Raw genomic sequence first — 27,734 nt, 5'->3', positions numbered from 1 at the left:
GTGGGAGCTTGGAACGCCCCGTTTTGTACCATACAGCTAACTCTTATAAAATGTAAGTTACAAGTTGTACCATACAGCTTTTGAAATACACACCCACCCACTATTAACATCACAAATGGATTGTTAAGTGTGTCATTGTTATAATGAATTAAACCAAAAAGTGATTCAGTCAAGCTACAGGTGAAACAAACACTTAAAACTAAAATATTTTTCTTCTCATTACACAGTCTGCACTTTGTAAGCAAATATTTTATTGAAACCATATATTCTATCATAAAATTAGGAACAGTTTTTACAAAATCGCATTCACAGGAAGAGAACCGTATCTGCTGGAAATTACTGTATATTCATTGGTGGTCAACATATAATTCAAAATTGTATGTGTACTACAGTTACATGTAAATTACAACCAGTAATAATTTAGTACCATTTGGAAAGTATTCAAGAACGATAATTTAAACATGTCATTTGGGTGAAGTTTCTCTTGACTGTTCCCGACTGATTCAAATGGTTATGTCAACCACAGTTTTAATCTCAAGGCATCGACTCCATTTAAATAATAGCGGAATAACCGTTTGTCTCTGACAAATCCAAGGTTTTCATACAGATGCAATGCTGAATGGTTAGTAACCTCAGTTTCCAGAACAACCTGCAAATATGCCTTTGATGAATCAATGCTACTGTATTTAAATTTCATTGTATTGTATGTAGTACTGTATTGCCACCACATACTTCATCACAGCCATCTTCTGTCATTGATTCTATTGCCATCTTTACAAGGTTTGTCCCTGTAGATAATATAAGATTAGAACTTGGCAACTCACAGCTTATAGCAAGTTTTCAGCTTGCTATTGCATTTGAAACATCTGCTAAGTTGAACTGACAAGCACTCTTGTGGAATCCTTGATAGAATGTAAATGTTTTCTTGGGATCAGTTTTTTTATTTGTCATCATTATACACGACAATGAATATTAGTAACTACTTTCAATAGGACAAAGTATGATAAAATTAATAATTCTGGCCCTATAATTCATTGATTGGTACATGCCAAAGCTGCAGCTAGCCCATTATTTGAAAAATAAAATAGAACGCTGTCATGAACAGCAATCTGGGTCTCTTAAGGAGCCGACAACTCTTGAATTTGGTGATTTCCATAATTTCTTTGGACTTATACGCAGTGGTGAAAAAACTTTGTTAGACCAATCAGAGGCCAGCTTGGCTGGTCTTGTTTTTCAGTGCGGTGATTACAGTGATTACCCTAGCAAATGGCATGTTAAAAACTTCCAAGTCTCACGCCTGAAATGTAGATAAAAAATGATGACTTATGAATTTTTTTAGCCCAAAATGAGATTAGCAAGCTATTGCAAGAGCTAGAGATTTGTAATTTTATGAGATAGTAGCATAGGGCATACTAAAATAACATGCAAAATTTCAGGAAGCCCCATGCGGAATTTTTCGAGTACAGTAATTGCATTTTTACTAATTTTATTTTACAATAAAACAAACAAAGAAATTAACCCTGTTTACAAGGTTTGTCGACTCCTTAAAATACTAACCTATTTTTCGTCGCCTTGCCGATTCGTCAACAGCTAACATTGCGATATAACCTCTTCTGGTAATCTTCTTGTGCAGATCAAGCTTGCATACTATAGCACCAACGTAAGTAGACTCATGAATAGCCTTCACAGAAGTTAATAAAAACAAGCAAGATCCTTGGTTAAAATTGCCAGAAAACTTACTCCAGCAAAGTTCTCAAATAAGGCTATTTATTGTACAGTAAAGCATGTGAGATGTGACCAGGGTGTTTTATAATAGTGCCATTATAACCTTACCAGAAATGGGCATAAGGTCACTCCTTATTTTAGGAGTGATCTCGAGAACAACGCTCTTTCTTCAAATTAAGAACGGACATGAACGTGCTCATTTTAAGGGGTATCCACTCATTGCTCGTTTTTTAGCACATATGCAAACGCATGAAATGGAAAAAAAGTTTGTTTACATCCTTGGGATTAATTATATTCGTTACAATGATCATTAAACATTCTACTAGCGCTGGTAATTTTTTTCACGTTGCCGTTGTTTTAATTATGTACTTAAGCGATAATTTGAAAATAAATAATATTAATTTAAAGAATGTCGGCTTCCACAGTTTTACAGAACGTTCTAATACCCTACTCCTCTATTAATCATTTTTTTTAATAAAACAAAACTTAACAACATCGAATTCCATGAAATTTCATAACGTTTGTCGGGCTATAGTTAGGCACAAGTCCTACAATGAAAAGTTGCTATACTGTATACGAATGCGATTGGTTTTCGAAAATGCGCTGAAGTAAAAATATCCTTGATTGGCCAAAAGGAGTGGCAAAACGAGCAAGTGTGGCGAGCACTGATTCATTACACTACGTAACAAAATTCAAAAAAATTTTTGTTTGGCTACATTTATTAAGTGTATCTGTATGATTTTCAAGCGCTGATTTCAAAAATGCTATCAGTTTTTTTCTATCATCGATCGTTTTCAAAATACAAAAATTTCCGTTTTTTGTGATTTTCCATTAACTGTAGGTATTTTATGCGGTTATGATCTGTGTTTGTCAGCACTATCATGTTGTAAATGGGCGTCCTATTTACTTGAGAAAGTGAATGGGAGTGGGAGTTTGAAATGCAGACGAATGTGCTTTCGTTTCTTATCTCAGTTTTCATTTTATCTCAGCCTGTTAAATGCAGTATAGTCTCATTAGAAAGTCGTGTTTAGTGTTTACAGAGAGAAGTATGCCATAGGATTACATTTTGTAGAGTTAAGTCTTGTGTAAATCTTAGATTCAGTTCATCTTTTAAATAGTAGAAATCAAAATGTCTAGTAAACAGTGCAAAAATTTAAGTAAGAGTACTGCCTACAGGAATAGGCACTTGGAGTTTTCTGTCTACTTCGACATTTTTGAAGACCTTTGCTATTGCAAAGATGTAGAAGGCCTGTTTGGTGTTGTTGGAATAGATCATGATCCTACTCAGTGGCGGCGTTTCATTGACAGTTCTACCAAAAGTCTTAAAGCAGTGTTACTTCACAATGGCAACATATACCCATCAATTCCACTTGCTTATTCCTTACAGATGAAAGAAGAGTATGAAAACGTCTAGTAACTGCTCATTAAAATCAATTACACTCAGTTTAAGTTGTATGTTTGTGGTGACTTTAAAATGTTGGGAATTTTGCTTGGTCTGCAGGGTGGTTACACAAAATACTCTTGTTTTCTGTGCTTGTGGAATAGTAGAGCTGATGGTGAGCACTATGAGAAAATTCATTGGCCGACACTGGAAAAATTAAACCCAGGAATGTACAACGTTATTAGGGAACCTCTTGTAAGCCGGGAAATAGTTTTACTGCCTCCACTTCATATCCAATTAGGTCTGGTAAAACAGTTTGTCAAAGCTTTGGATTTTCAAGGACAAGTTTTTCAAGAAATCCGTTCAATGTTTCCCAGACCATCACTTGCCAAAATAAAAGGAGGAATATTTGTTGGTCCTCAGATAAACACAATGTTAAAGTGTAAAAGCTTGGAAGAAAAAATGAATGAAACAGAAAAAGAAGCGTGGCAAGCATTTCGAGGTGTGGTTGATGGATTTTTGGGAAATAAAAGGGACAGAAATTACAAAGAGTTGGTGGAGAAACTGATCAAAAGTTAACAAAACATGGTTTGTCGCATGTCTGTCAAACTTCATTTTTTATGTTCGCATCTAGATTTTTTTCAAGAAATTCTAGGTGACTTCAGTGAGGAGCACGGTGAGAGACTTCATCAGGATATTGAGCCAATGGAAAAACGATATAAAGGCCGCTGGGATAGTGTAATGATGGGAAACTACATTTGGTCTTTAGTAAGGCAAGACAGGAGTAGTCATAAAAGAAAAACTCGCTCAAAAGTACATTTTTGAACGACTCTTACTGTTTGACAAAACTATGTTACATTTATCTTCAAACCTTCCTTATTAACGTTTTTAAACTGGTTTTTGCGTTTAATAAACCAAACAGAACCTTGATGTGGAGCTAAAATCTACTGCAAGAGTAGAACACGATTTGCTGTACTTACAGCTACATCAAAATTTGAATATCTCAAAAAGTAACGATGGTACGAAAAAACTAACTGGATTTTTGAACTCAGCACCCAAAAATACATAAAGGGACATTAAAAAAAGTAGCCAAACAAAAATTGTGTTACGTAGTGTTATGTATGATATAGAATGCAATCTTAATTTCATTTTGTCAACACCAAATGATTTACTATGCTTTGTTGTGCATTGCTACTCCGTGTTCTTTGCAGCATTATTACTGCTAGCTGTGCTGATTATAATGTGATTATCATTAGCTTAGTTTAAGTCACGGAATGTTATAGATTCACTTTTGAGAAAAAGGCTGACGTAACTGCGAATGTCCTACTTGGTATGTACCATTTATTGAAGTTTAGTCGTGTCATGAGCTATTTACAAGAGATAATATGGTGAATATAATATGCTAATCAGATACCGTTCTTATGATAAGCTATTTATTAGTTATTAACCGTGAGGCCAATAATAAAACTCAATTCTTAATATGGTAATCATGCTTTTTGTCTTGTTTAATGATAAACCACAACCTTCCGATAATGTTTTAGTAACAGTTAGTTAACTTTTAACCACTGCCATACAAGCTTCTTCTTTCTAGAAGAGAAATAGTAAGAGCGGTTGCCCAGCTCTGAACAAAACATAACTCACCAGATAACAAAGCTGTGGCCAATTATGAATAAAATATCGATATGTGTAGATGGAGTATGGTTCCGACAAATCTTTGGTAATAAGGTGCATGATTGCTGGCATCTGCATTTCATTGTTGTACCTTGCATAACATATGCCATTACTTGCTGATACAATGTTATCTGCTACATCCTCAGATCTAACTCCAACTGGACAACATAATGATTTATCAGTTATATTTAGTGTCTTTAGGCTTTTCACATCTATTGAATCATGCTTGGCGAGGTTGTTGTCTTGAGATAAACTTTCTTTACTAATCATAATGTTAGTATTTTCATTAAGAGAGTCAGAGCTTGCATCTAATGTGTCCGTGTTGCACAATTCACAAGTACCATTGTTTGTGGGCGCTGTATTCAATTCAAGATCTAAAGTTTCTAAACTGTCCTTAACGCACTTTACTTGCATATGGACACCATTTCTACTTGACCAGTCCTTAGTATTGTGTGGAGTAATACTTAACGGTATGTAATCCTTGCTTTCAGCACCATCTTCACATTCCTTAGTCACATGGAGTCCATTAACCAGATTAGAAGAGTTGGAATTTCCATGTTTATAGCTTTTGCTTAAAACATTGCTTGTGTTCATACTAGTATCCATTGAATTTATGTTTGCCGCAGTTCAATATTGGAGTAATAAAGATAACGCTACAACCGGCAACAGTTGACAAAGTTTGTAGGTCAGTAAAATCAGAATCCTTTTTCAAGCAGGCCTTGCATTTATTTTAGTGGTTGCTAACAGCCTATGGATGCAAGCGAAATAAGGTCATGGAGTTATACATATACAAAGAATATCAAAAAATTGAAATCCTTGCGGTGGCTTAAAGATTTTTGCCAACTCTTTAGTCAATTTATTGTATATTGGAAAATATCTTTCGATAAGTGCCTTTTAATAAAATGAAATAGCCAAGGCCATAGTTGCAATCATTTAACTCTTTACATGTATTGCAAGCAAAATAAGCACTCACAGTTCTTAAACGGTTTGAAATGATGGATATTTCCTCAACTTTTGTATCCACTTTTACAAGCAAGTCTCTCAGTAAAACCCCAATAACACCAAGATTATTGCCAAGACAGCCTTAAAAAAGTATGAAGTAGATTGTGATCTCTTTAAAAAAGTATATAGTGGCATATAAGCCTTTCCCAGTTTTTCAAACCAAAAATATGTTTTTAACATATATCTGACGTCTAAGCCTACCTCACATTTTTCTCGTGTGACAAACGTGATACGTCATAGAGAAGACGATTATTTACCACTACTGTACTTGGAAGATCATCCCAATTGTGTGCATTGACGTTTTTATTTGTTGCTGTGACAAAATTGGTTCCATGCACCACTAAATGCTATAGCGTTCAACAAAAATCGTAAAAGAAAAAGTTCAAGACATGTCTCATTGTGTTCGTCTTTTTTTGTTTGCTAGTAGGTAATGAAAACAAAGAGACGACGATTTTAAATTGCTTAATTGTGCAAACGCCATAGTAAAAAGTTTGCGATGGATCAAGACAATTGAGCTTTTGCATAAAAATCTACTGCCTGCCAATCAAATGTAGGCCGTGGGCCAAATTGGTAAGTTAATTAGGTTGTGCTGGCACACGTAATATTATAATTGAGATCATAAAGGCGAACTAAATAACCGTGTGTCAAATAACGAATTATCGCAAACAGTCTTATTTCGTCTGCGTTTTTAAAGCAGTTGAAAATCTTTATGCTGCACAGTGTTATTGCACACAGGTCACAGTCTTCCATTACCACTACACATTGCATTGTATTCGCCTTTTTTCCTTTAAGTCTTTCGCGAAATGACAATGCAGCGTTTTGTTGCCAACTTATAAGCAGCTGAGACGCTTTGTTTGGTGAAAAAATTCACTACATTCCTGCCAAGGCATTATTTATGTTTTAAAGCGATCCTTTTGAAACATAGCCGATAAATCAACTACGTGAAACACTTCTAAGTGTCAATGGTACACCTTAAAATTCATCTTATCCTTTTTGTATAAAGATATTGATGTGAGACGGTGTAGTTGCAATGACTTTCATCGGTATTCACAACATATTAAAACCTAACACAAAAGTAGGTTACGAATGCAACGACATTTACAACGGAAGCTGAATGTCAGCCAAAAATCATTTTACTGTATTAGGCCTATATATTATTATATATACCGGTTCCTGAGATTCGAAAAAAAATACGAAAATTTGAATCAAATCTTTGCATTATTCTTTGGAGATTTGGTTCTTAAGGATTCGCTGATTTAGGAATACGTGCATAGTTACCTAGCCACACCAAACTTAAAAATACTGGAACCATACCATACAAACATAGCACAAAAAAATTGTTTTGGAGATCATTACCATTTTTATAATTGTGTCAACAACTTGACCTTTGATCTTCATTCAAAAACTCTAATTTAATGTGTGAAGGAGATGGTTTAGAGAAATTTTATCTGCTGAAATGAATTCCTTGACCCCAAAAATGGTAAAAAGGAAATTTGTTTCATTATTTTACCTCCAAAATTAGAGATTTTGAAGAAAATCACTAAGCGTGACTGGTTCCAGGTCGATTCAACCCACGGACGATTCAACCCCGGACGATTCAACCCACGGACGATTCAACCCCGGACGATTCAACCCCGGACGATTCAACCCACAGACGATTCAACCCGCGGAAGATTCAACCCGCGGACCATTCAACCCGCGGACGATTCAACCCACGGACAATTCAACCCGCGGACGATTCAACCCGCGGACGATTCAACCCACGGACCTTTCAACCCACGGACGATTCAACCCAGGACGATTCAACCCGCGGACTATTCAACCCGCGGACGATTCAACCCACGGACCTTTCAACCCACGGACGATTCAACCCAGGACGATTCAACCCCGGACTATTCAACCCGCGGACGATTCAACCCACGGACGATTCAACCCCGGACGATTCAACCCAGGACGATTCAACCCACGGACGATTCAACCCAGGACGATTCAACCCGCGGACGATTCAACCCAGGACGATTCAACCCGCATTGGTTGTACATCAAAACACTTATTGTTTTCTGCTTTCCAGTAAAACCTTGAATATTGTTATTTTGCCCTATACAGTACTTTGCGTAAAGGCCTTCCCTCTCTTGGTGGCTTTGGTTCTAAGTAGGCCTCTAATTTGGGGCACTGGAATTGTTTGCGGTACAAGAAAAGAAAAAAACGGAAGAATAATATTACAAAATTACAAGTTTAATAGATTTTGACCTAAAAGACACAATTGACCGTATCTTGACCTAACGAAACAATTGACTTTATATTGGCCTAATAACTTCTGTACTACACGTCGCACAAGACTGAAATTTGTTTTGTGATAGCATTCTGAGCAGGTTAAAAAAAATTGACCATATTGATTGACCAAATTGACACATTGACTGCGTAGACGTTTTTATAAACGGGTTGAATCGTCCGTGGGTTGAATCGTTCGTGGGTTGAATAGTCCGGGGTTGAATCGTCCTGGGTTGAATCGTCCGTGGGTTGAATCGTCCGTGGGTTGAAAGGTCCGTGGGTTGAATCGTCCGGAGTTGAATCGTCCGAGGTTGAATCGTCCGTGGGTTGAATCGTCCGCGAGTTGAATAGTCCGGGGTTGAATCGTCCTGGGTTGAATCGTCCGTGGGTTGAAAGGTCCGTGGGTTGAATCGTCCGGGGTTGAATCGTCCTGGGTTGAATCGTCCGTGGGTTGAATTGTCCGGGGTTGAATCGTCCGTGGGTTGAATCGTCCGACCACCAGCGTGACTAGTGCTCACCGATCTATTCTCCCTCAACTGGTGGAAATTTCAAATACCAATAACTCGAAAACGACTTTAGATGTTTAAATTTTTTTTATACCAAATTTTAGACCTTTCTGCTGAAATTTATGTTAATTGCTAAAATATTTCCATTTTATTGGTTGTTTTACCCATCAAGGATGATCTTCAAGACAGCTACACCATTTCGGGCCAGTTTGAGTATACAGTATACTGCATATGGCAAGGATCTGGCACAGAGTGAATGGGGTCTTTTTTTCCCGCCTGTAATAGCGCCGCCATATCTTGCAATTAAAGTATATTTTACAGGTGCTGTAAAAACCTCATCAACATCACGACAAAATCCGAAATTTTGAGAGCAATGAAATTTGTTTATTTCCAGTAATTGTGTTTTGTCTTGCTGAAAAACCTAAATTTACTTGTTGATTGTTGTTGTATGTTAGTACAAAAGCTTTAAGACGACAAAAAGTTGTATGTTAGTACAAAAGCTTAAGCAGCAAAATTTTGTTTGATATTAGTTCATCCAACTCCAATATCTTTAAACCATAACATATTTGACGCTGTTAAACGTGAATAATCATCGCTAAAGCTAACTAAGTTAAGAATTGTCGAAGCTTGAGGTAAATAGAGATAGGCCTAAATATTTTCAAAAGTTTGATTATTATTTACATCATATGAAACTACATCACTGGGATTGTAATTAACATTTTCATTCGTTTGAAGTTCTACTCTAATTTCTAAATATGCTTTACGAGACAAAAGAAAAACATCTTCATCTTAGGTTTCTTTAGTTCTTCAGCTAGGATCTTTAGTTCGGGTTTTTGTTTGAATACATTTCGGGTCAGATTCGGTCTCGAATTTATACTTAGGCTACATTCTGCCACGTTTTCGTCGTATATAATTGAACTTTCTTTACAAAAATGTGCCTGCGTGCAGGGTGCTAAAAACGGAAGAGAGTGAAGCTCAATTTAAAAAAAGGTGACATTGAAATCTGACATGAACTCACTTTCTAAATGTAACTTTCGGGCTTGTACTTTCGAGCCTGATTCGGATTAAAAATAAAGGGCCGGATTACAACTCTGTTTCAAACTCTTCTATGAGTGAGGATTGGCCCACTTGCTTCCATAAGGCATGGTACTCTAGGCCTAATTGCTGGGTAAAACAATGACATGAACTGACATTAAATCCATCTTTTAATTTCGATGTAAAAATTATCAATTTGTGTAAAAATAAATAATTAAAATAAAACAGATGAAGTTGTACTGTAGATCAGAAGTAATACAAGTTAAAATCAGTTTTAGCCAAGTAGCCTATGGGAAGTGTGGGGCCGATGAGATAAAAAATCTTTTCTCTTTTAACTACAAAGAAAAACGAATTTTGAAATATTTTGTTTTATTAGAATGTATAATACTTGGTTGAAATATTAATTATATTATACTTACCATAATATATTATTAATTATGTTATAGGCTACTTGGCTGGGTCAATTTTCTTTTTAATCTATTTATGAAAAAATAGCCTGAAATTAAAAATCAAAATTTTGTTTTTGTCATTTTGCACCCTCACTTCTGGGACCTTTGAAACAGACCAAGTGACCTGTTAGCCTGTGATAATATTGTGATAATAACCAAAATTAATATACAGATTATGTAAGATTTACAATTCCCGTACTTATGTGTCGTTTTAGCAAAGCGTAACACGAGACACATAAGTACGGGAATTGTAAATCTTACATAATCTGTATATTAATTTTGGTTATTATCACAATATTATCACAAGCCCTATATTTATCCAAAAACTGCAAATTATCGTGTTCTGTGCAAGTTTTGGAGTAGTTCGTACTTTGATGCTAATAAAAAGAAAAAAATTTAACGTTAAAAAATAATTCAATTTTGTGAAATTAATTGCGTAAGAATAAACAACCCAACTTTTCTTGGTTCCATGTCAACTCAACCCCGGTCAGCTCAACTTCGATTAACTCAATCTCATTAATGCAAGCTTGCAACATTCCAATGTTATTGGTTTTCAAAAATGCCCCGGAATGAACATCTTTTTGATGACTAAAAAGAACGTTAGCGGCAGAACAAACGCACTCTTATACAGGAGTTCAAAATCATGACTGACGCTCTTTTTTCATTGATGAGCGGAAGCGTGAGTGAACTTATTTTTGAAAGAGCGTTTTTCCAGCACTGAGTTTAGTCACAGTTTGAAAATTTTCAGAGAATGCTTTTTCTTTTCATGTTGTAGTTTTCTTTGTTTTCTCTTCTGCCGTATGCAAGTCTTGAGTTGTCTGGGGTTGAGTTTACCGAGGTTGAACTAACCGGGGTCGAGTTGATCGACCACCTAACTTCACTGTGACAGTTTGCGCATGCAAACAGACTTCTGGTTGGATTCTCGAATAAATCACTTACTAATAATTAGTAAAAGTCCTATATAGCAAGTATAAATTAAAATTAGTATAAATATTACCAGACAGGCTAACAGACAAGATTCACACTTTGCTTTAAAAAAAATATAGCCTAAAGCTAATTTATCACTAGACATATGTTTTTCCTTAAGGCACAAACAGACAGGTTCATCCAATTCTGAGTATTCGATCAAATAAATGTTACTTTCAGGTTTATTACTGTTTCTTTTTCCATTGCAGTTGTTTTGGAGCACCATTTTTAAGTGCTTAGGGTCCCTAAGAATAGATGGGCAGTAGTCCTACCGCGGTACTTTTTCAGTACTAATATCGGTACCGAATCTCTGTACCAAATTATTTTTTAAATTTAATTACTAGAGCAAGCGATTAACGTCACATATGTTTTCACCTGAAGTAACCTTTACCGGGGGCATAATAGCGTCAAACATTGCATTTGCAACAGGATCTTTTACAGAAAAAGTATCGGAACCGACAAAGTACCGTACTAGTTTTTTCAAATAGTACCGAATACCGGAACCGTCGGTACATTTTTTGCCAAGTACCAGGATCGACGGTACTTTCAAAATACCGACTGCCCACCTCTGCCTTTAATAGTCTTAATCCAGCCCTGGTGGTCGGCCAGGGAAAGACCGAAAATACGGCTATCTAGTCACATGAGGCTTATTTGAGGGGTTTGTTCTGTGGTGCTGCCCTTTGTTAGGCAACGAGGAATATGAATTATACATTACATTGCATTGCAATAAAGTATTAGAAATTACAGCAAACAGTGTCGTTCCCTCACAATTGTTACAACTGCCACTGCTTCATTGAAGGCTGATGTAAGCACGAAATGCCAAATTGGCAATGTGTTTACAGAAAAATTTCTTAAAATACTATGTCATTTGAAGGTTTCTTTTAAATTAATGAAGCAATGAATTGACTGGAATAAAAAAGTGGAAATATTCTTGTTTCCCATACAGTAATTCCTACATAGTATAATGTTAACCAACCTGGCAGTATTTTCCAAATCTCATCCAATAAACCACTTTTTTTTTATTACGCAACAACAAAGAAAAACCGCGTGTTGATTGAGTAAAAAAGAAGTGCGCATGCGCAAGCTTTTAGGTTCTTCAGGCCATTTTCATTTGGCGGTCTTTTCGGGATGGACATGAGAAACTGTCAAAGTTTGGAATGGCAGATTTTCGTTCATGGTGGTATTAACTTGCATTTGCCCGATGTGATGAAGACAACAAATCATGCAGAATTTTAGACAATGGTAAGTAGAGTTGGATGGTTTTGTGAATATTTGATATTGTGTAGATATAAATTGCAGGCGTAACTTAAAATAGAAGGAAAGCATGGTTGCATAAAAGCAACTACGCTAGGCTTAAATAATTTAAATCAATCGGTAGCTCATTATGTGATTTAAGATAACGTTTCATGTAAGCATCGGGGAAAAATTTTTAGTTTGTAATTAGCAACATGGCTACCGAGGGAGTAATCATCTAGATAAACAAAACCACTCTCGGCCTCCGACGCAGCACATAGCGTCACTAACGTGTATGGAAGTCAATAGGTTGTTTGGTAAGGTAGGGAATGACGAAACTAAAGGATAAGTAAACACGTTGCATAGATATAACGTTTACTACACCACTAACACCAGTATGTAGGCCTAGTTTTAGCTGCGGTGTTAAATGCCTAAACTTCGGGCAAAATTTCGTACAGGATCGTTTCCCAACAATTTTTTTCAGTGATTCAATCCAGGGACGTGCAACAATTTTATTTAACGATATACCGGTACCGGCATTTAATGAGTCAGTGTCGGACAATTAATGGCAGTTACACTATATGTCCAGCAGTGTTGTAATGACTTCAGTCACATTTTTAAATTACTTAACTTGATTCAAGTCATTGCTTGAAATGACTTGACTTGACTCGAGTCTCGGAAAGTAAGTTGACTAAGTCATTAAATGTTGATTGTTAATTTATTGACCAACGGAATTACAGACATTTGATTTCATTGCGAACGATCGGTTAAAGGTATAGTCAATGACATGACTTGATTTAACTTGCATTATATTTTAACTTGACTTGTCCTATCCAATCAGTAATTTGACTCGACTTGACTTGAGTAAACTTCCCTAATGACTTGACCAGTGTCCTAAAAAATGACTTGGTTACAGCACTGATATCCAGACATGCAAATTTATCACAAATTAGTGTTCAAACAACCAGCCTATTTACTTATTCATTATAAATTAACGTAAAGGAAGTTTGACATGCACATCGACCAGGTTGGAAAGCATGGCACTTTTTCAACTAGTAAAATCATTGCAAAATGGTGCATTTTCTGCTCAGCAATAAACCTTAGCCTGAACACAAAGCGTATATGCAGTTGTTTTCAGAGTGATTGGGGCGCACCAAGAATAGTTTTGAAACCTCTGGTCTAAACAATAACCTGTTGCTATTGACCAGAAGAAATTGTATGTTCAAAACTATTTTTCATGGTTTTTTAACATATATTTTACAACATAGTAATCTAAACCTAACACCAATCTTCAGAAGAAGGTTAAAAATATTAACATAAGGTTTTTGAGAAAATTAGATAAGCATATAGCCTAGATTCAGCAATAAAATATTTTTACTTCGGTTAATGTCAAATTGAGGGGCAAGTTCAAAAAAAGTTTATTTTATTTATGAAAGAACAATACTTGCTAAATAATCGGATAAAATAGTTTTTGAAAATAATTTTTGGTCTATAATAACAAGCAAAAGAAAATCGCAAGATTAGCCTTAAATGTGACGTAGATCAAGGCTCTTGTGATACGACAGGTAATCACAGACAACATTCGCAAATACACAAGTTTAGCAATCCCTACTGTATATCAATTATGTGTCTGTTACAACTATAGATTGGCCTAACTGCTGACAGGTAAAAGCCTATTACATCCCAACCACAGCAACTAGTAAGGTATCGGTTTGATGGGTAACCTATGTGATGCTAAGGATACCGTAACTTCACCGATGCAAATGATTTGCCTATCGGATTTTTTATGTTTGAAAAAATTGTAAATTATTCAGTTGCAATGCATCACGTTGCTAATTTCTTCACATTCTTTTGCTGATAACTACCTAACCACGATTAACATTTTAACAGTATGTTCAGTTAATAGTGTTCTTTCATAAAAGATCAACTTGCTTTTGGACTTGCCCCTCAGTTTTAAATAGGAGGTTAAATCCATAGATTTGTAGATGTTATCATCTGTAATTTTGATCTTAACAAGCTGTAATGAAACAAACAAGTTGATATGCGATTAATTGACTTTGCTTGTATCCCTTAAATCAGTGGTTCCCAAAGTTAGGGTACTCAAACAACGGTCACAAATGATCAAAATTGGGTTGTGCTGAGGCAATAATAGACTGAATTATTGCATCATACCCATTGCATCCAGGAGTTTAACAGCTGTGTGGTAAAAGATAAAGAGACTTATGAGTTAACAATTCAAAATTATATTGGTACTTCAGAGCTAAGTTATCAAGCTTTCTGTTTTTTACTGTGTTTTATTAAAAGGTTTATAATTGTGCTTCAACACGCTGTTGAAGCTTGGTTCACCAAATTCAGATTTAGGTCGAGCTCAGAAGTTTGGTAACCACTTCCTTAAATGCATTGGTGGGTAGTTCTGCTGTACTATAGTACCGAATTACTGTATCGCAATGCCAATACCGGTAAAAGCACTTTTTATGTGATAATTTCAAAAATACGAAATTGTTGAGCCTTAATACCAATTTTAGCATGTGTTGATCTTTTTTAATTTAGAAATGACAAGTAAAATTGCAATTTCTTACTGTCACATAATGAACTGTCGGTACACTTTTGCCAAGTACCGATACCAATGTTAACCAACGGCCTTCAAAGTTAACCAACGGCCCCTTTTGCTTAATTGCTTGTCTGATATTAGACAGTGTTTACAAACATCGTATAGACTTTTATGTGATGGATCAAGCTAAATATAATTTTTGTGGGATAAGCGTCCTTTAAATAACTTCGATTGCATATGGAAGAACCACATTGCAGACTAATTTCATGTTTAAAGGATTCTAGTAAATCACTAATACCAATAAAGCAGACGCATGAATATTTCTAGTGTCGCATGTAATTGACCATAATTATGAAAATTATGTAACCTTAGCTTAAGCAACAAAAATAGTCCAAATCTTCTGCAAAGGCAATATTTGGGTTTGGTTTCGTATCGACCTTTACCTAGTATTAACCGTCATACGGTAGCTTTTGCCACAACCATATATCAATTATGGCAGTGACCATAGATCACAAGATCTGCACAACGCTATCGTTGTTACGTATTCATGTAATGCATTATCACAATGCCTTTTATGAAGTGACCCACTACAGACGCTATCGTATGGTAACTTACTTCGCAAAAATCTTAAAAGCAAATTAGTCTTTCGTTTTGTTAAATAAATTAGGCCTGTATTATAAGAAATAAACGTTCGGCTTTATCAAATTCATATCTTTGGAGTAATTTTTAAGAGCACCTTTTTTACTTTGGTCTACTGCTAAACTGATTGCCCATTGTTAACAACGGATTATGCGACATTACGTCAGTAAAATACAATGTGTCAATTCGGTAAAATACCAAGATTGAAAACATTTTATTAATCTCAGTCGTGTTTAGTGTAGTTTTATTAATCAGAAGTCGATACTACAACCAAACGAAAATTTTGATTGGTATTGTGTAAAAGCTGTTAACAACTTTTCAAACATCGCCAAAACTATTTTTGTAATGTCTTTATCATCATCCGTTACTGTGATGCATCAATTCCCAAGGCCAAAGGTTGAACAATTTACGTATTGTTATTAGTCACAAATTCGAATTTGTAAAACTAAACATTACGAAGTTTATTTAGAAGTAGAAGTTGCTTATAGTGGAACATGTTCTTTGGACTCACAAAAGTTTTGCCATTTAATACCAGTAACTGGCTGGACACATCACCAGTGACCACATAAAACGGGGAAAATATATTGTTATGTCGTACTGAGGCGTTTTCAGAAATCCACCCGGTGTTACGCTTTCTGGTTTCTTATCTTATTTCATATTTTGAGCTTTTTTTGTCTCACTTTTGCTTGTATGTCACGTGTTGCGCTATTTGCTCTTGTAGCTGTTATCTCTGTATTATTTTACGTTATCCCGTTTTTCAAAGTAAGCAAGTGTGACTACTCTTTCCTCCCTCTAACAAAAAGGTTAGAAACTAAAAAGCAATAACCTTCTTAGGAAGCAATTAGTTTACATTATAGCTTTGCAGCTTAACAACTAGAGATGTGAATAGATTCCTTGGTGGGCTTTTTCAGTAATGACCTTTGCCTTTGCTTTTATTCATCTTATGACAAACGCATGTGTCGTCGCTCGTACACTTGCTGCCTTTTTTCCTTAGCTGCGATCCATTAATCGCAGTCATGACTAAATGATTTTAATTTTGTAATGATTATATACACTGTATATAATAATCGTCTTAAAAGGTTATACGACGTAAATTTAATACCTTTGTGGACAATGATCAGAGTCTGAATAATATCGATTCCAAAAATAAGAACAAGTTTGATTACAAAAATTGTATATTGGATCGTGAAGATAAAAACTGAGGGGCGAGTGTATTTTCTGCCCCAATTAAAATTCCTAGGCAGTCCCCCTCCCCCCCCCCCCCCCCCCCGGGAATCGACGCCTATGCCAGTGACACTGCTAAACACTTTACGTGATATCACACTGCAGAAAACTCGGGAATATCACTTTTGTGCCTCATGTAAAAGTAGATCGCACACAAGTTGAACAATTTATGATACGCAATTAAGTTGGGAAAAAGCTAGTCAGAAAATAACTAAATTAAACCTAAACCCAGAATTCAAAACTTAACATAAAACCAGAATTTATGGTAAAACTTGTTAAAAAGAACTGGGAATTTTATGAAACGGAAAATAAATATTAAGTAGTTACTTGCGGTATGAACTTGCTTTGCCCAAAAACAGAATTGACACTACAGTATTACAATAAAACAATGTGCAGGGTAGCTGGAAAAATTATTAATTACCTCCAGTCATGTGGCACGTAAATTGCATAACAAAGTTTTATGTTTCATGCAATGCTATATAACGCTTTGCATAGTAACTCTAACAAATTATGCTTTCCAGTGACATAAAATTGTCAGTCTAAGTGTAAATCGCTTTAATAAGGTTCATGATCGTGTTAATATTTTTAATATTATGTAGATTAACTTTTTGTCCCATGTTTGTAGATTGTTCTCATAAACAAACATGTAATTGATGTTTGATGGTTGCATATGTTTACAATCTTGTAGTTCCATTTATGTTAGCTAGATTTATCAGCTGACAAGTTACATAGAGCACACATTGCATTTATTTAATTTTACATGCAGATGCGCTGAAACCCTGAAGATTTTCCATAATGTGTTGCTGTCCATTTACTCGTCAAGCATAAGAGTAATGGCTTCAGAAAAAGACAAGGTCATGCTAAACCAAGACTCAAAGTACACTCACTTGTGTGATCATCACAAGACTCAGATGGAAGGATGCTCTAATGCATATTCTGAGCTGCTCACCGAGTTGTTTTTTTTACAACATGGTGGAAACTATATTGACTTTGTGCAGTTCAAAAAACGACCATCCCAGCAGCTTTGTGATCACATCAGACAAAATCCAATTATATCTTACGAAAGTGAAAAACATAAGAATTTGCAAGATACTACCGAAACACTACCAATTCACAGTAATGAAGTACACACCTCTTTACCAACTTCTGCACCGAAAGTGGAAACTCCTTACAGGTTTGTGTTTATTGTGGATAACTACCGAAATATTCAATTGTAAGTCGCTCTGAAGTATAACAATCGTATGTTATCACTAGGGCAACCAAAAGTCAATATGGTCAATGTTTTTTAACCTGCTCAGAATGCTATCAAACAAGCACAAAACAAATTTCAGCTTTGTACGACGTGTGGTATAGAAATTATTAGGTCAAATAAAGTCAAAATGTTATGTTAGGTCAAAATACAGTCAAATTGTTTCTTTAGGTCTTCTTTTTAGGTCCAAATCTATTAAACTTGTAATTTTGTAACCATTTTGTAATATTATTCTTCCGTTCTTTTCTTGTACCGCAAACAATTCCAGTGCCCCAAATTATACTTAGAACCAAAGCCACAAAGAGAGGGAAGGCCTTTCAGCACGTCTGGTGACATCACGATGTGAATGCATTGCATTTGAAACTGCAAGTTGTCAATCTTAATACGCAGAAACGAAAAAAGTCAACACTAGAAAAGCGTTTTGTAAATTTTAAATGCAGCTTTAGATTAAAAAGTTGCTGTAGACCAGGCATGCACAACTCAAAACAGTACACGGGCCGTTTTAGGGAAAAAAATTTTTCGCGGGCCGCGTGCTAACATTGTTGTAACTAACGTGTAGCCTACTTTATATAATGTGACCGATTAACCGTCGAATAAGAGATATTATTGAGAAGATGGTTACTGTCAAGAGACGGTTGCCTCTCGCACTACAGTATGTAGTTGTTTTTAACGCTTATCGGCGGTAAAGCATCGGATTCGTTGATTATGTAACTGTAACCGTGGAGAAAATGCCTGAATGAGCGAAATCACGGAATATCTCGTGGGCCGCACGAAAAAGTTTCGCGGGCCGTATGTTGCGCATGCCTGCTGTAGACAGTGTAGAGCAGGCATGCACAACTCAAAACAGTACACGGGCCGTTTTAGGGAAAAAATTTTTTCGCGGGCCGCGTGCTAACATTGTTGCAACTAACGTGTAGCCTACTTTATATAATGTGACCGATTAACCGTCGAATAAGAGTTATTATTGAGAAGATGGTTACTGTCAAGAGACGGTTGCCTCTCGCACTACAGTATGTAGTTGTTTTTAACGCTTATCGGCGGTAAAGCATCGGATTCGTTGATTATGTAACTGTAACCGAAATCACGGAATATCTCGTGGGCCGCACGAAAAGGTTTCGCGGGCCGCATGTTGTGCATGCCTGGTGTAGAGACTATCAGTAACACATATATATTTAAACTTTTTAGGTCAAAATAAGGTCAAAATATGCAAATTTTAAGGTCAAAATTTAAACTTTTTAGGTCAAAAAACTGGTTGCCCTAGTTATCACACCTCGATGCTACAAACTATATGTGTTGATATGTTTTGTGAGCTGGCAAAAGGCTTTACGATACAAAGAGTTTTGTTGATGTAAAACCTCCATAAGCAATGATTGTAATCAAAATAATATTGCTTTCAAAAATAAGAACTGAGTTGTTTTGATTCTGAATATTTGTTTTCAGGGAAAATGTTTTATCCATTGAGAAGAACCAATCAAGTGTGTCAAACTCCTTGCAACAGTGAGTCAAAATGATTGTAACTTGTATCAGTGTTTTTTTATATTAAATATATAATCATTAATCACCCATTTTCTTGTTTAAATAAGGCTAAAAAGATATTCAAGAAATACCTTGTCTGATGTGTATGAAGATACCATTGGTTCTCAAGAGGAAATTTTAGAACGTGCCAAACAAGAGGCGGTTGTGCAGCGTCGAGTATCTGAGCTTCGTAAGATGGGGATGTGGTCACAGCGTAGGCTTCCAAAGGTTAGTTACTATCTCTTGCAGTTTTGGTAATTTTATCTGATGAAGTATTATGTAGTGATGGCGGGTGATACAAAAGATGTCTAAATGCCCTTTTTAGGAGTGATTAAAAGTGCTAAAATACCCTCACTTGCTAAAAAGTGCAGAAGTCTGAGCGACTAATATTGTGAGCTCATTTTTATAAGAGAATGCACAAGTGATGCTCAATTTTTCATTTAACAGTGGTAGCATGAGCAAGCCTTTTTTAAAAGAGCGTTTGCCAACTCTTCAAGATGCTTGTGCAAGTGTATGGCTTTAATGTTAGACCTCTTCATCAGCCACAGCTTGTGTTGGTGGTGTTATCAAACAGACAGTTACCTATTATGGCAATAGAACTAACTACCCACCATTTTCAGCTTTGTTTCAATACACAAATTATTTTACAAAAACATCAGTCCAGTCCAAATGATGTAGAGTTTAAGAAATACTGGGCTATTTCTTTAAACAATGCTGGAAAGTTCTAATTTTTTTTGTATGTGAGTAAATGTTATTGCTTGAGTACAACAATATTTTATACAGCGCTATTCTGATTGGTTGGTGATGTCTGTTTCTTGGCTCAGGTGCAAGAACCACCTCGAACCAAAGCACACTGGGATTACCTTCTTGAAGAGATGAGATGGCTTGCAACTGATTTTGCACAAGAAAGGAAATGGAAGCGTGCTGCTGCCAGAAAAGTATGTTTGTCTTTTGTGCCAATGACCCCCGTTTTTTTGGCCAATTTGTTCTTAGTTGATTTTATTCAAATTTAGTGGCAATGTAAAACGTCCAAAAACACAACCTTTCAAATATTTGGTGTAAGGCTCCAACCATGCAGTGTTTTCTGAAGTTGTTAATCATCTAAGCATGACATAAACACTCTCATGCATTCCAAGTGGTGGGTAAAAAGACTAATGGAGAATACAATAGCATCATTATTGTTTAAATTAAGGGAAGGTTTGTCTGAATGAAGCAAATAAATGATTATTATGTATGTGATGTTTACTTTTGTTCCGTTAATACTTCTGTTCAAATAAAGTGGTTGTTCCTAATTATTTTGTGGCCAAATTAATCAGAAGTGGACTGTACCCTCAATCCATAAATGGTAGTATTCCTTGGACTAGTTAACAAAAATGTTTAATTTTGTGTACAGGTTGTTCGCATGGTGGCAGGATACCACAAAGATGTCCAGGAACGTGAGAGAAAAGCTGAAAGGGAAGAGCAACAGAAGTTAAGGAGAATTGCTTCCAGTGTAGCAAGGCAAATTCGTTTATTTTGGTCGGATATTGAAAAGGTAAATCAAGTTTGGATGATGCTAAGATGCTAGACTTGTCTTTAAATGAATTACACAAAATATGAGAGTATGAACACATGGGTATACTGGCTCGTCTGGCTGAAATCTTTTATTGTCTTCTCCACTTAACAAAGTGCTTAAAACTGTCATTATCACATCAGACATTGCATTGTAAGTTTGACAGACTTACAGAACTTCTTTAAAATCTGTAATTCTAAATGTGTCATTTCCAGCTATTCAATACATATAGATTGCACTACTGATTTACCTAAAAAGCATAACCTTACACGTAAATGATGTTAAAACAATAAACGTTCAATTACAAATCTAGTGATGTTTTTGTCTCTGGCAAAATCATGAAAGTGCACACAATCCACCAACTTTAAGAATCTCATAATAGAAATGTTAAAGTGAATTTGAAATTAACAAAAAACAATTCAATTTATGAAAGTTAAATTTGGTTCCTGACCCCGAAATTACATTTTGCGACGTTGAGACCCTAAAGGTCGAAGCCCTGCTCTATAAGATGTTAAATGTTAAAAAAATTAGTTAATAACAATGTTATAACATAATAAAATTGTTACGTCCCAAAAATACACAAATTGATTAAAATGCGCAAGTCGCAAGTTATCCTCAAGGTATTAACACTTCAGTAGATACATTGCAAGGTGAGGACTAGGCGGTTTTTTGAAAGATGCTGTTTGAGATTCATTGTCCGCCTTAATTTACTCCAGTTAAAAAGAAAAATGAACTAAGTAAACATCAAGGATTGGTGGAATTTAGCTTTTAGGTGTTATATTAATTTTCATTAGTTTTGGACTTATTGTTGAGTGGCAAGTTTTTGTCATACTTGTTGCTTATCTCAAGTTCATAAAATAAGCAGAAATTTGATGTTTAAACCAGGAAGATTTGGTTTAATTCTCACTTTTTCTGGCACACTATATTTCACTTGTAAATATTAAATGTAGTTACTGGATTTACTTTAAAAATAAGATTAAAAGTGTTGTTGATTTCAGTAGTTCATTTTTAGGTTGTGCAGTACAAACAGCGTTGCTTGCTTGATGAAAAGCGACAAAAGGCTCTTGATCTACATCTTAACTACATAGTTGATCAAACGGCCAAATATTCTCATTGGCTTACTGAAGGTTTAACTCAGCCACAGGAGATCAGCAGTCCCTCTGCATCAAGAACAAGTTCTCATTTAGGAAGTGATGGTATGCCTGTGTTCATTAAATCATAATTCATGCGCCATGTCCAAACTACTGCATATATATTACAGTATACTATATATATTTCCTTTCCAAAAGATAAGTTATTAAGCTGAAGTAAAGAAGTAAACTTGTAGTTTTGTTACAGTTTCATACAATGATATACAGTACTGGAAAGTTTTTTGAAACTGGTTTCCATGTCTTATTAATGTTAATTTATGCCAGTTTATTGTTTGTGTAGACGATTTCTTACCTCGGGGAGCATCCAGTGATGATGAGGAAACTATAGCTTTTGAAGAATGTCGGCAGCAAGAAGATGGTTTGTGATTTTTATTTTCTTCATTGTATCATGTTAGCCGTTCTCTTTTTAATATGTTGGCATTTTATTTCCAGTTAATGATGAAGTCACTCTTTTAAAAGAAGAAAGTGCATTGCCTTTTGATGACTTAATATCACAACTACCAGAAGATCTTGTCGAGAACATTGGAAAACCTCTCCCCAATTTGAAAGAGGTACATCCATAAACATGTGTTGTGGACAAAATATTAGAAATGCTTGTGTTTCTAGTCCCAAATAATTTTCACTCATATAAACAAAACAAGAAAGCCCCATTCTTTTCGAAAAAATTGTTATTATATGTAGACTTCCGAAGAAAGCAACAGTGAGGGGACAGTAGACGAAACTGACAAAGAGAAAAATTCAGAAACAATTTCTCATGAAGTAAGGTTTTACACTAAATATATATATATATGTTCATGAAAAGTCCAACACTTTGACTGGATTGGTTTTCAATTTTTGATCTGTTAATAGGATGGTGACATTTCATCGGACGAGAAAAGCAAACCTACTCCTATATCCTTAAGAAGATCTGCAAGAAAACGTCATGCTGGAGATGATGATAATGATGATGTCGAAAAGAAGAAGCAGAAGCCTTTAGACGAAAAAGTATATGCACGCTTAACAGTTAATCATCCTGTGATTTTCATCTTACATCAGTAGTGAGACAAATGATGTTTTATGGACGTAATTCTGAACAGATATGTTGATAAATTTTTTCTGATGTCTCATAATATGGCTATGATAGTGATAGCAAGGAGAACCATGTATACAATCAGACCTTTTTTGTTCGAATCCTGAAAAATGTTGGGTATCTAACAAAAAACTGCTACGAATGGACTTCTTTTTATGCATTTTACGCCTTAATCCAGTAGCCTAGCTGTCCAACTCAAATACTACTCTTTAAAAGTTGCAGATATATCAAATCACTAGAAAAAACACCCACTAATCTGGATTATTTATTATTATACACATTATTTTTTTAAACCGATTTTGTAATTTTGGTTGCAGTTAAATTTTCTGTAGCATTTTTTTGTGTAGAACCTATTGTAGTGCTAAGTGCAAGCTATTTTTTGTAACTTGATTTCACTGTGCTACTTTTCCCATTTTGATGATCTGGACAGATCGCTATAATGATATTTTCTCGCAAGAAGTAGCCTGGTTTAAGGATGTCTAACTATATTAGTACTATGCTTTAGTATTCCCTTATTTAACTACCTGGAATCATTTTTCATCGTAGGATGAAACTTTGGGTGATGTAGAATTTGATGCTCATCTGGAAAGTAGTGATGATGAAGCAACTTTGCAAGAACAAGAAGCAGCAGAAGATATTGACCATCAAAAAGAGCTCGCTGATTTACAGGTTAAACGATTATTTGCTTTACTAACTATTTACACTAGTTCCTAACTAACTAGTTTACAGCTTGGCATAGTTCAAAAATTTATATAGCTCTGGTTGGTCCAATCACTTCCGGCAAGATACCATTACTACCTTTAGCAAGCTCAGCAATGGGTTTTTGAGCTGACGCATGTAACAAAAAGAGTAATGAAATCTGTTAGCCTAAATTCTAATATGATATGATAATAGCAAGATTCTAATATGAAAAACACCGTCTTTGAAATTGAAACTGCTCTAGCGTTATCTACCTGAAAACAGAAGATGACTTTTTAGTTTTTCGTAACATAAACCTAAAGTAAATATAGTTATATAGTATACAATACATAATGTTTTGGCTCTGAGTTTTGCAACTGAAATTCTTCCTTTCAAATATATAGCACAATTTCACTAATTGTATTTTCCCATCTCTTTGCCTGTTGAATATGCCAATGTCAAACAGGTCATTCATGGGAATACAGTAAAAAAGTTCATCATACTACTATCTGTTCTAATATCGCTCAGATGGATCAGCATGAACTAATATATATTGTATACTGTAACTTGATCTGCCTTGTACCTAACATTTTTTTAAGTATAATGTCGCATTATTTCAAAAGCAACTGATTATCTAGTTGTTTGGTTTCGTAAAACTTCCTAAATCGTGGCAATGGAAAATAGCAGTGTGGCCAAAGTTTTCTCTTTTATTTATAGCAGGGGTGGGCAAACTACGGCCCGCGGCCGCATGCCCATTTTATGCGCCTGCAGAAACTCCTACTCATCACTTATTGTTTTAATTAAACAGGTTACATGACAAAATATTATTCCCTTGAGTGTGTTTTTCTCTTCACTTTCAGTGCGTAAACACAACACACACACGTCAGTCGTGCATGTATTGCAACATGCTCTCAGCAACTAGCCGTACACTTCTCACGCATTGTTTGATTCAATTGTTTGATCATAAAGTTCAAATACGGTGGCGGCTACCGTAGGCCTACCAGTACTTCTACTTTCCTCCAAATAGCTTTTCATTGTTATTTGAGACGCACAGTTTAATGTTTTCTACTTCGACAGGATTTTTGTTAAAAAATAGAAGATTTATATTTTTACTCCGTTAAAATAATGAGTGCTGTTAAGAAGCGAAAGATTGAAGACGAAAGTCGTGTTTTAAATAAGGAATGGACTGTTAAATACTATTTTATCGAAATTGGGAATAAAGCAGTTTGCTTGTTATGCCGTGAGTCCGTGGCTGTTTTCAAGGAGTACAATTTAAAGTTTAAACGGAACTGAGTGTGAAATACAAAAATTGTGTTTAATATGAATATGCGTTTATTTACACACTGGGTAAATTTTCCTACTTTGTAATGAGAGTGTGCGGTCCCCCGGCTGCAATATTTTTTCAAATGTGGCCCTCAGTACAAAAAGCTTGCCCACCCCTGATTTATAGGAATAAAATGTTGCAAAAACGAGTAATTCGTAGCAAAAAGACTTTGTAAATGCAAGATTTTAATTTTTAACTCTTCCTATCTTGCATTCAGAATGAGTAGGCTACTTATGGAGTTTCTATGCTCTAAATATTTCATTCATATTCCATTCATTATAGGCTGACAATGAGATGTCCATTGATGAACTGATGAAGTTATACCATGGTGCTTTTGACAAGGCCGAGAATAGTCCCAAATGTGATCTTGAGGAAAAGATGTCTACTGATTCTGGCAGTGAATGTTAGTAATTTTTTAAATTCTTTGCTGTAATCCACCCCGTGTAAAGCTTTTGGTTTTGATTTGACCATGAAGCAAACAAAAAGGGTTATAAAAAAGACCTTGTTACCATCCTGTTAAGTTATCGAACTCAACTGGTTCCATGCTGAGGCAACAAAAATTTTTCATTGTTTAGTGATAAAACTATTTGTATTTGTTTGTTATTTCAGCTTCAAACTAAACTATAGTGGCATGTTACTGGAATATATGTTTAATGAATGAATATTTTAAAGCTGAAGAATCTGAGGCTGATGCGAGTGAAAGCGAAAAACAAGAAATTGGTATGGATTATTTGTTGAAAGCGGCAGATGATGTCAGCAATAAAAGCCAGAAACAGGTTTGTTATATTAATTTCTGCCTTTACAATGGATGTTAAATCAAAATTAGGGAAACTGGTCCAACCAAGTTCTAATAACCATGAAAACATGATTTCGTCATTATAAAAGCATTTTTGCAATCAATTACGTCCTTACACGCATTTTACGTATCCTTTTTCAAAAAAGATAAACAAGCATTATTATTATCATATTATTAACAAGTCCAAGATGTCTAGCTATCATAATTCGTAGTACGTTCTTCCTTGCCTAGACTAGGTTTTATAATGTTGTGCAACTTTTCTTGGATCAGCCAGTTATATGTATTGTACATATAACATATCTGTTTTAATCTCAATATATTAATTTAGTTTTTAGCACTGCAATTGCAGAATATTTTGCAAATATTTTTGTAACCTTAAAAACTGTAGGACATCCACATCCATTAAAAGTGAATCTGTCCATGATACATTTTTGTGCACGAATTTAAGCAACCCTGCTTTAAATCTTTTGTTTACACATTAACCTGGTAGCTGATAGCTTTGCTTGGTTAATCTTAACCATTATTTCAGATACCTAAGGTCAAGGTAACCGCTTTTGCCTTTCATAAGATACATTTTCACACAGGTGAAAAATTACAAAAGTGCTAGAATCTAAATTTAAAACATGTTTTTGTTTGATATTTATAGGAAGACAACAACAACAACAATGATAAGATTATGTCTTCCCCAAACAAAGAGATCACTGAAGTTGCTGCAGAAGCAATGAGTCTGCAACCTACTGGCCACACGTTAGCAACAACACAGGTTTGTCCCAAAATATTTTCATGTGCATTGTTTACAAACAAATTTTCAATTAGAAACTTCATAGGTTGTCACCCCGATTCCTTCACTACTACGTCATACATTGAGAGAGTATCAGCATATTGGTTTGGATTGGCTGGTCACTATGTATGAGAAAAGATTGAATGGTATCCTAGCGGATGAGATGGGTTTAGGGAAAACCATACAAACCATTGCACTCCTTGCCCATCTAGCTTGTGAAAAAGGTGAATTGCTGACTTAAAGTGAAGGGCAAGTGCTAAAAAAAGTTAAATGTAAAACAGTTGTCACCAGAGCTCAGCACTAAAAATTGAAAACTTGAAAATTGTCGTTGATGATTTAATAAGTTACTTTTTGCAAAAAACTCCTTAACATTACATTACGTTAGATACGTAATTACTTAAACTGATTAAATTATTGGTGCGTAACTGCAGTTTCGTAATTTGCAACTGTGTAATTAGATAACTTTTTTATATACGCACAGCTCTAATTTTCATTAAGTATACAGGACAAAGAGTCTTATCAGTAATAATATTTAGAGGCCAAGCAAATTTTGCCAAAATATTTCATATTTAACAATTGCAAATGTTATATATGTGATACAAGATAGATGATTCTAGCATAGATGCAGGTGTAAGCAAGCTAACATGGTTTGGGCAGAATCTATAATAGCTTGTAGGTGATTAGATAAAGGTGACGTTTATTTTCAGCTCAGAAATACTGTTTGTTACAGTGCGTGTGTTGATGATGCTATCCAGTCGTAACCATAAGTACCAAAATAGGTTGGTGCCAAGATTCAGATGCACCCTAGCATCTACCCTCATCAGAATAAACACACTAAGTGTAAGTTAGCTTAGGCTTAAATATTCTTGTTAGGTCCTTTCTTACGTTTAGTACTCTGCAGTCACCCATGAATCACGAAAATAAATTGATATTATGATGTGACAATTGTCACCACTCGGCACTGGC

The 27,734-nt window shown here is 35.3% G+C and overlaps 2 protein-coding genes across 3 annotated transcripts in view; one reads left to right on the top strand and one right to left on the bottom strand.

Moving 5' to 3' along the window:
* Positions 1-234: 234 nt before the first annotated feature.
* On the bottom strand, positions 235-6,229 carry LOC143462260 (N-alpha-acetyltransferase 30-like). 2 transcript variants are annotated; one of them, XM_076960342.1, is made up of 6 exons: positions 5,981-6,229; positions 5,751-5,860; positions 4,748-5,525; positions 1,558-1,681; positions 733-788; positions 235-649 (listed from the first exon to the last, which is right to left on the bottom strand). In XM_076960342.1, exons 3-6 carry the CDS (start codon positions 5,381-5,383, stop codon positions 512-514), a joined length of 954 nt encoding a protein of 317 aa, XP_076816457.1. In that variant the 5' UTR covers positions 5,384-5,525; positions 5,751-5,860; positions 5,981-6,229; the 3' UTR covers positions 235-511. The 2 variants fall into 2 exon arrangements, with proteins under 2 accessions (XP_076816457.1, XP_076816458.1); XM_076960343.1 differs by lacking the exons at positions 5,751-5,860; positions 5,981-6,229 and having other exon boundaries at positions 4,748-5,733.
* Positions 6,230-12,087: 5,858 nt separating this feature from the next.
* LOC143461823 (helicase domino-like) overlaps positions 12,088-27,734 on the top strand; it is a 34,568-nt gene continuing 18,921 nt past the window's right edge. Inside the window, exons 1-16 of the mRNA XM_076959712.1 lie at positions 12,088-12,248; positions 17,420-17,827; positions 19,343-19,399; positions 19,486-19,645; positions 20,242-20,355; positions 20,811-20,951; positions 21,982-22,165; positions 22,401-22,478; positions 22,553-22,671; positions 22,802-22,879; positions 22,970-23,104; positions 23,736-23,858; positions 25,474-25,594; positions 25,864-25,967; positions 26,634-26,750; positions 26,815-26,992. Of these exons, the coding sequence (XP_076815827.1) occupies positions 17,487-17,827; positions 19,343-19,399; positions 19,486-19,645; positions 20,242-20,355; positions 20,811-20,951; positions 21,982-22,165; positions 22,401-22,478; positions 22,553-22,671; positions 22,802-22,879; positions 22,970-23,104; positions 23,736-23,858; positions 25,474-25,594; positions 25,864-25,967; positions 26,634-26,750; positions 26,815-26,992 (2,050 nt within the window). The 5' untranslated portion in view covers positions 12,088-12,248; positions 17,420-17,486. The remainder of the gene's footprint in view (positions 12,249-17,419; positions 17,828-19,342; positions 19,400-19,485; positions 19,646-20,241; positions 20,356-20,810; positions 20,952-21,981; positions 22,166-22,400; positions 22,479-22,552; positions 22,672-22,801; positions 22,880-22,969; positions 23,105-23,735; positions 23,859-25,473; positions 25,595-25,863; positions 25,968-26,633; positions 26,751-26,814; positions 26,993-27,734) is intronic.

This window comes from Clavelina lepadiformis, chromosome 6 (assembly GCF_947623445.1).
Source record: "Clavelina lepadiformis chromosome 6, kaClaLepa1.1, whole genome shotgun sequence".
NCBI classification, from domain to species: Eukaryota; Metazoa; Chordata; class Ascidiacea; order Aplousobranchia; family Clavelinidae; genus Clavelina; species Clavelina lepadiformis.
This window is presented reverse-complemented; position numbering and strand designations above follow the sequence as displayed.

What these genes read in the sequence shown, in the direction of transcription:
- LOC143462260 (XM_076960342.1), bottom strand. Translation starts at nt 5,383, where the DNA reads ATGGATACTAGTATGAACACAAGCAATGTTTTAAGCAAAAGCTATAAA. An exon ending in GGCAAGGCGACGAAAAATAG is followed by an intron (nt 789 to 1,557) that starts GTTAGTATTTTA and finishes TATTATCTACAG; the next exon opens with GGACAAACCTTGTAAAGATG. An exon ending in CAGAAGATGGCTGTGATGAA is followed by an intron (nt 650 to 732) that starts GTATGTGGTGGC and finishes GCATATTTGCAG; the next exon opens with GTTGTTCTGGAAACTGAGGT.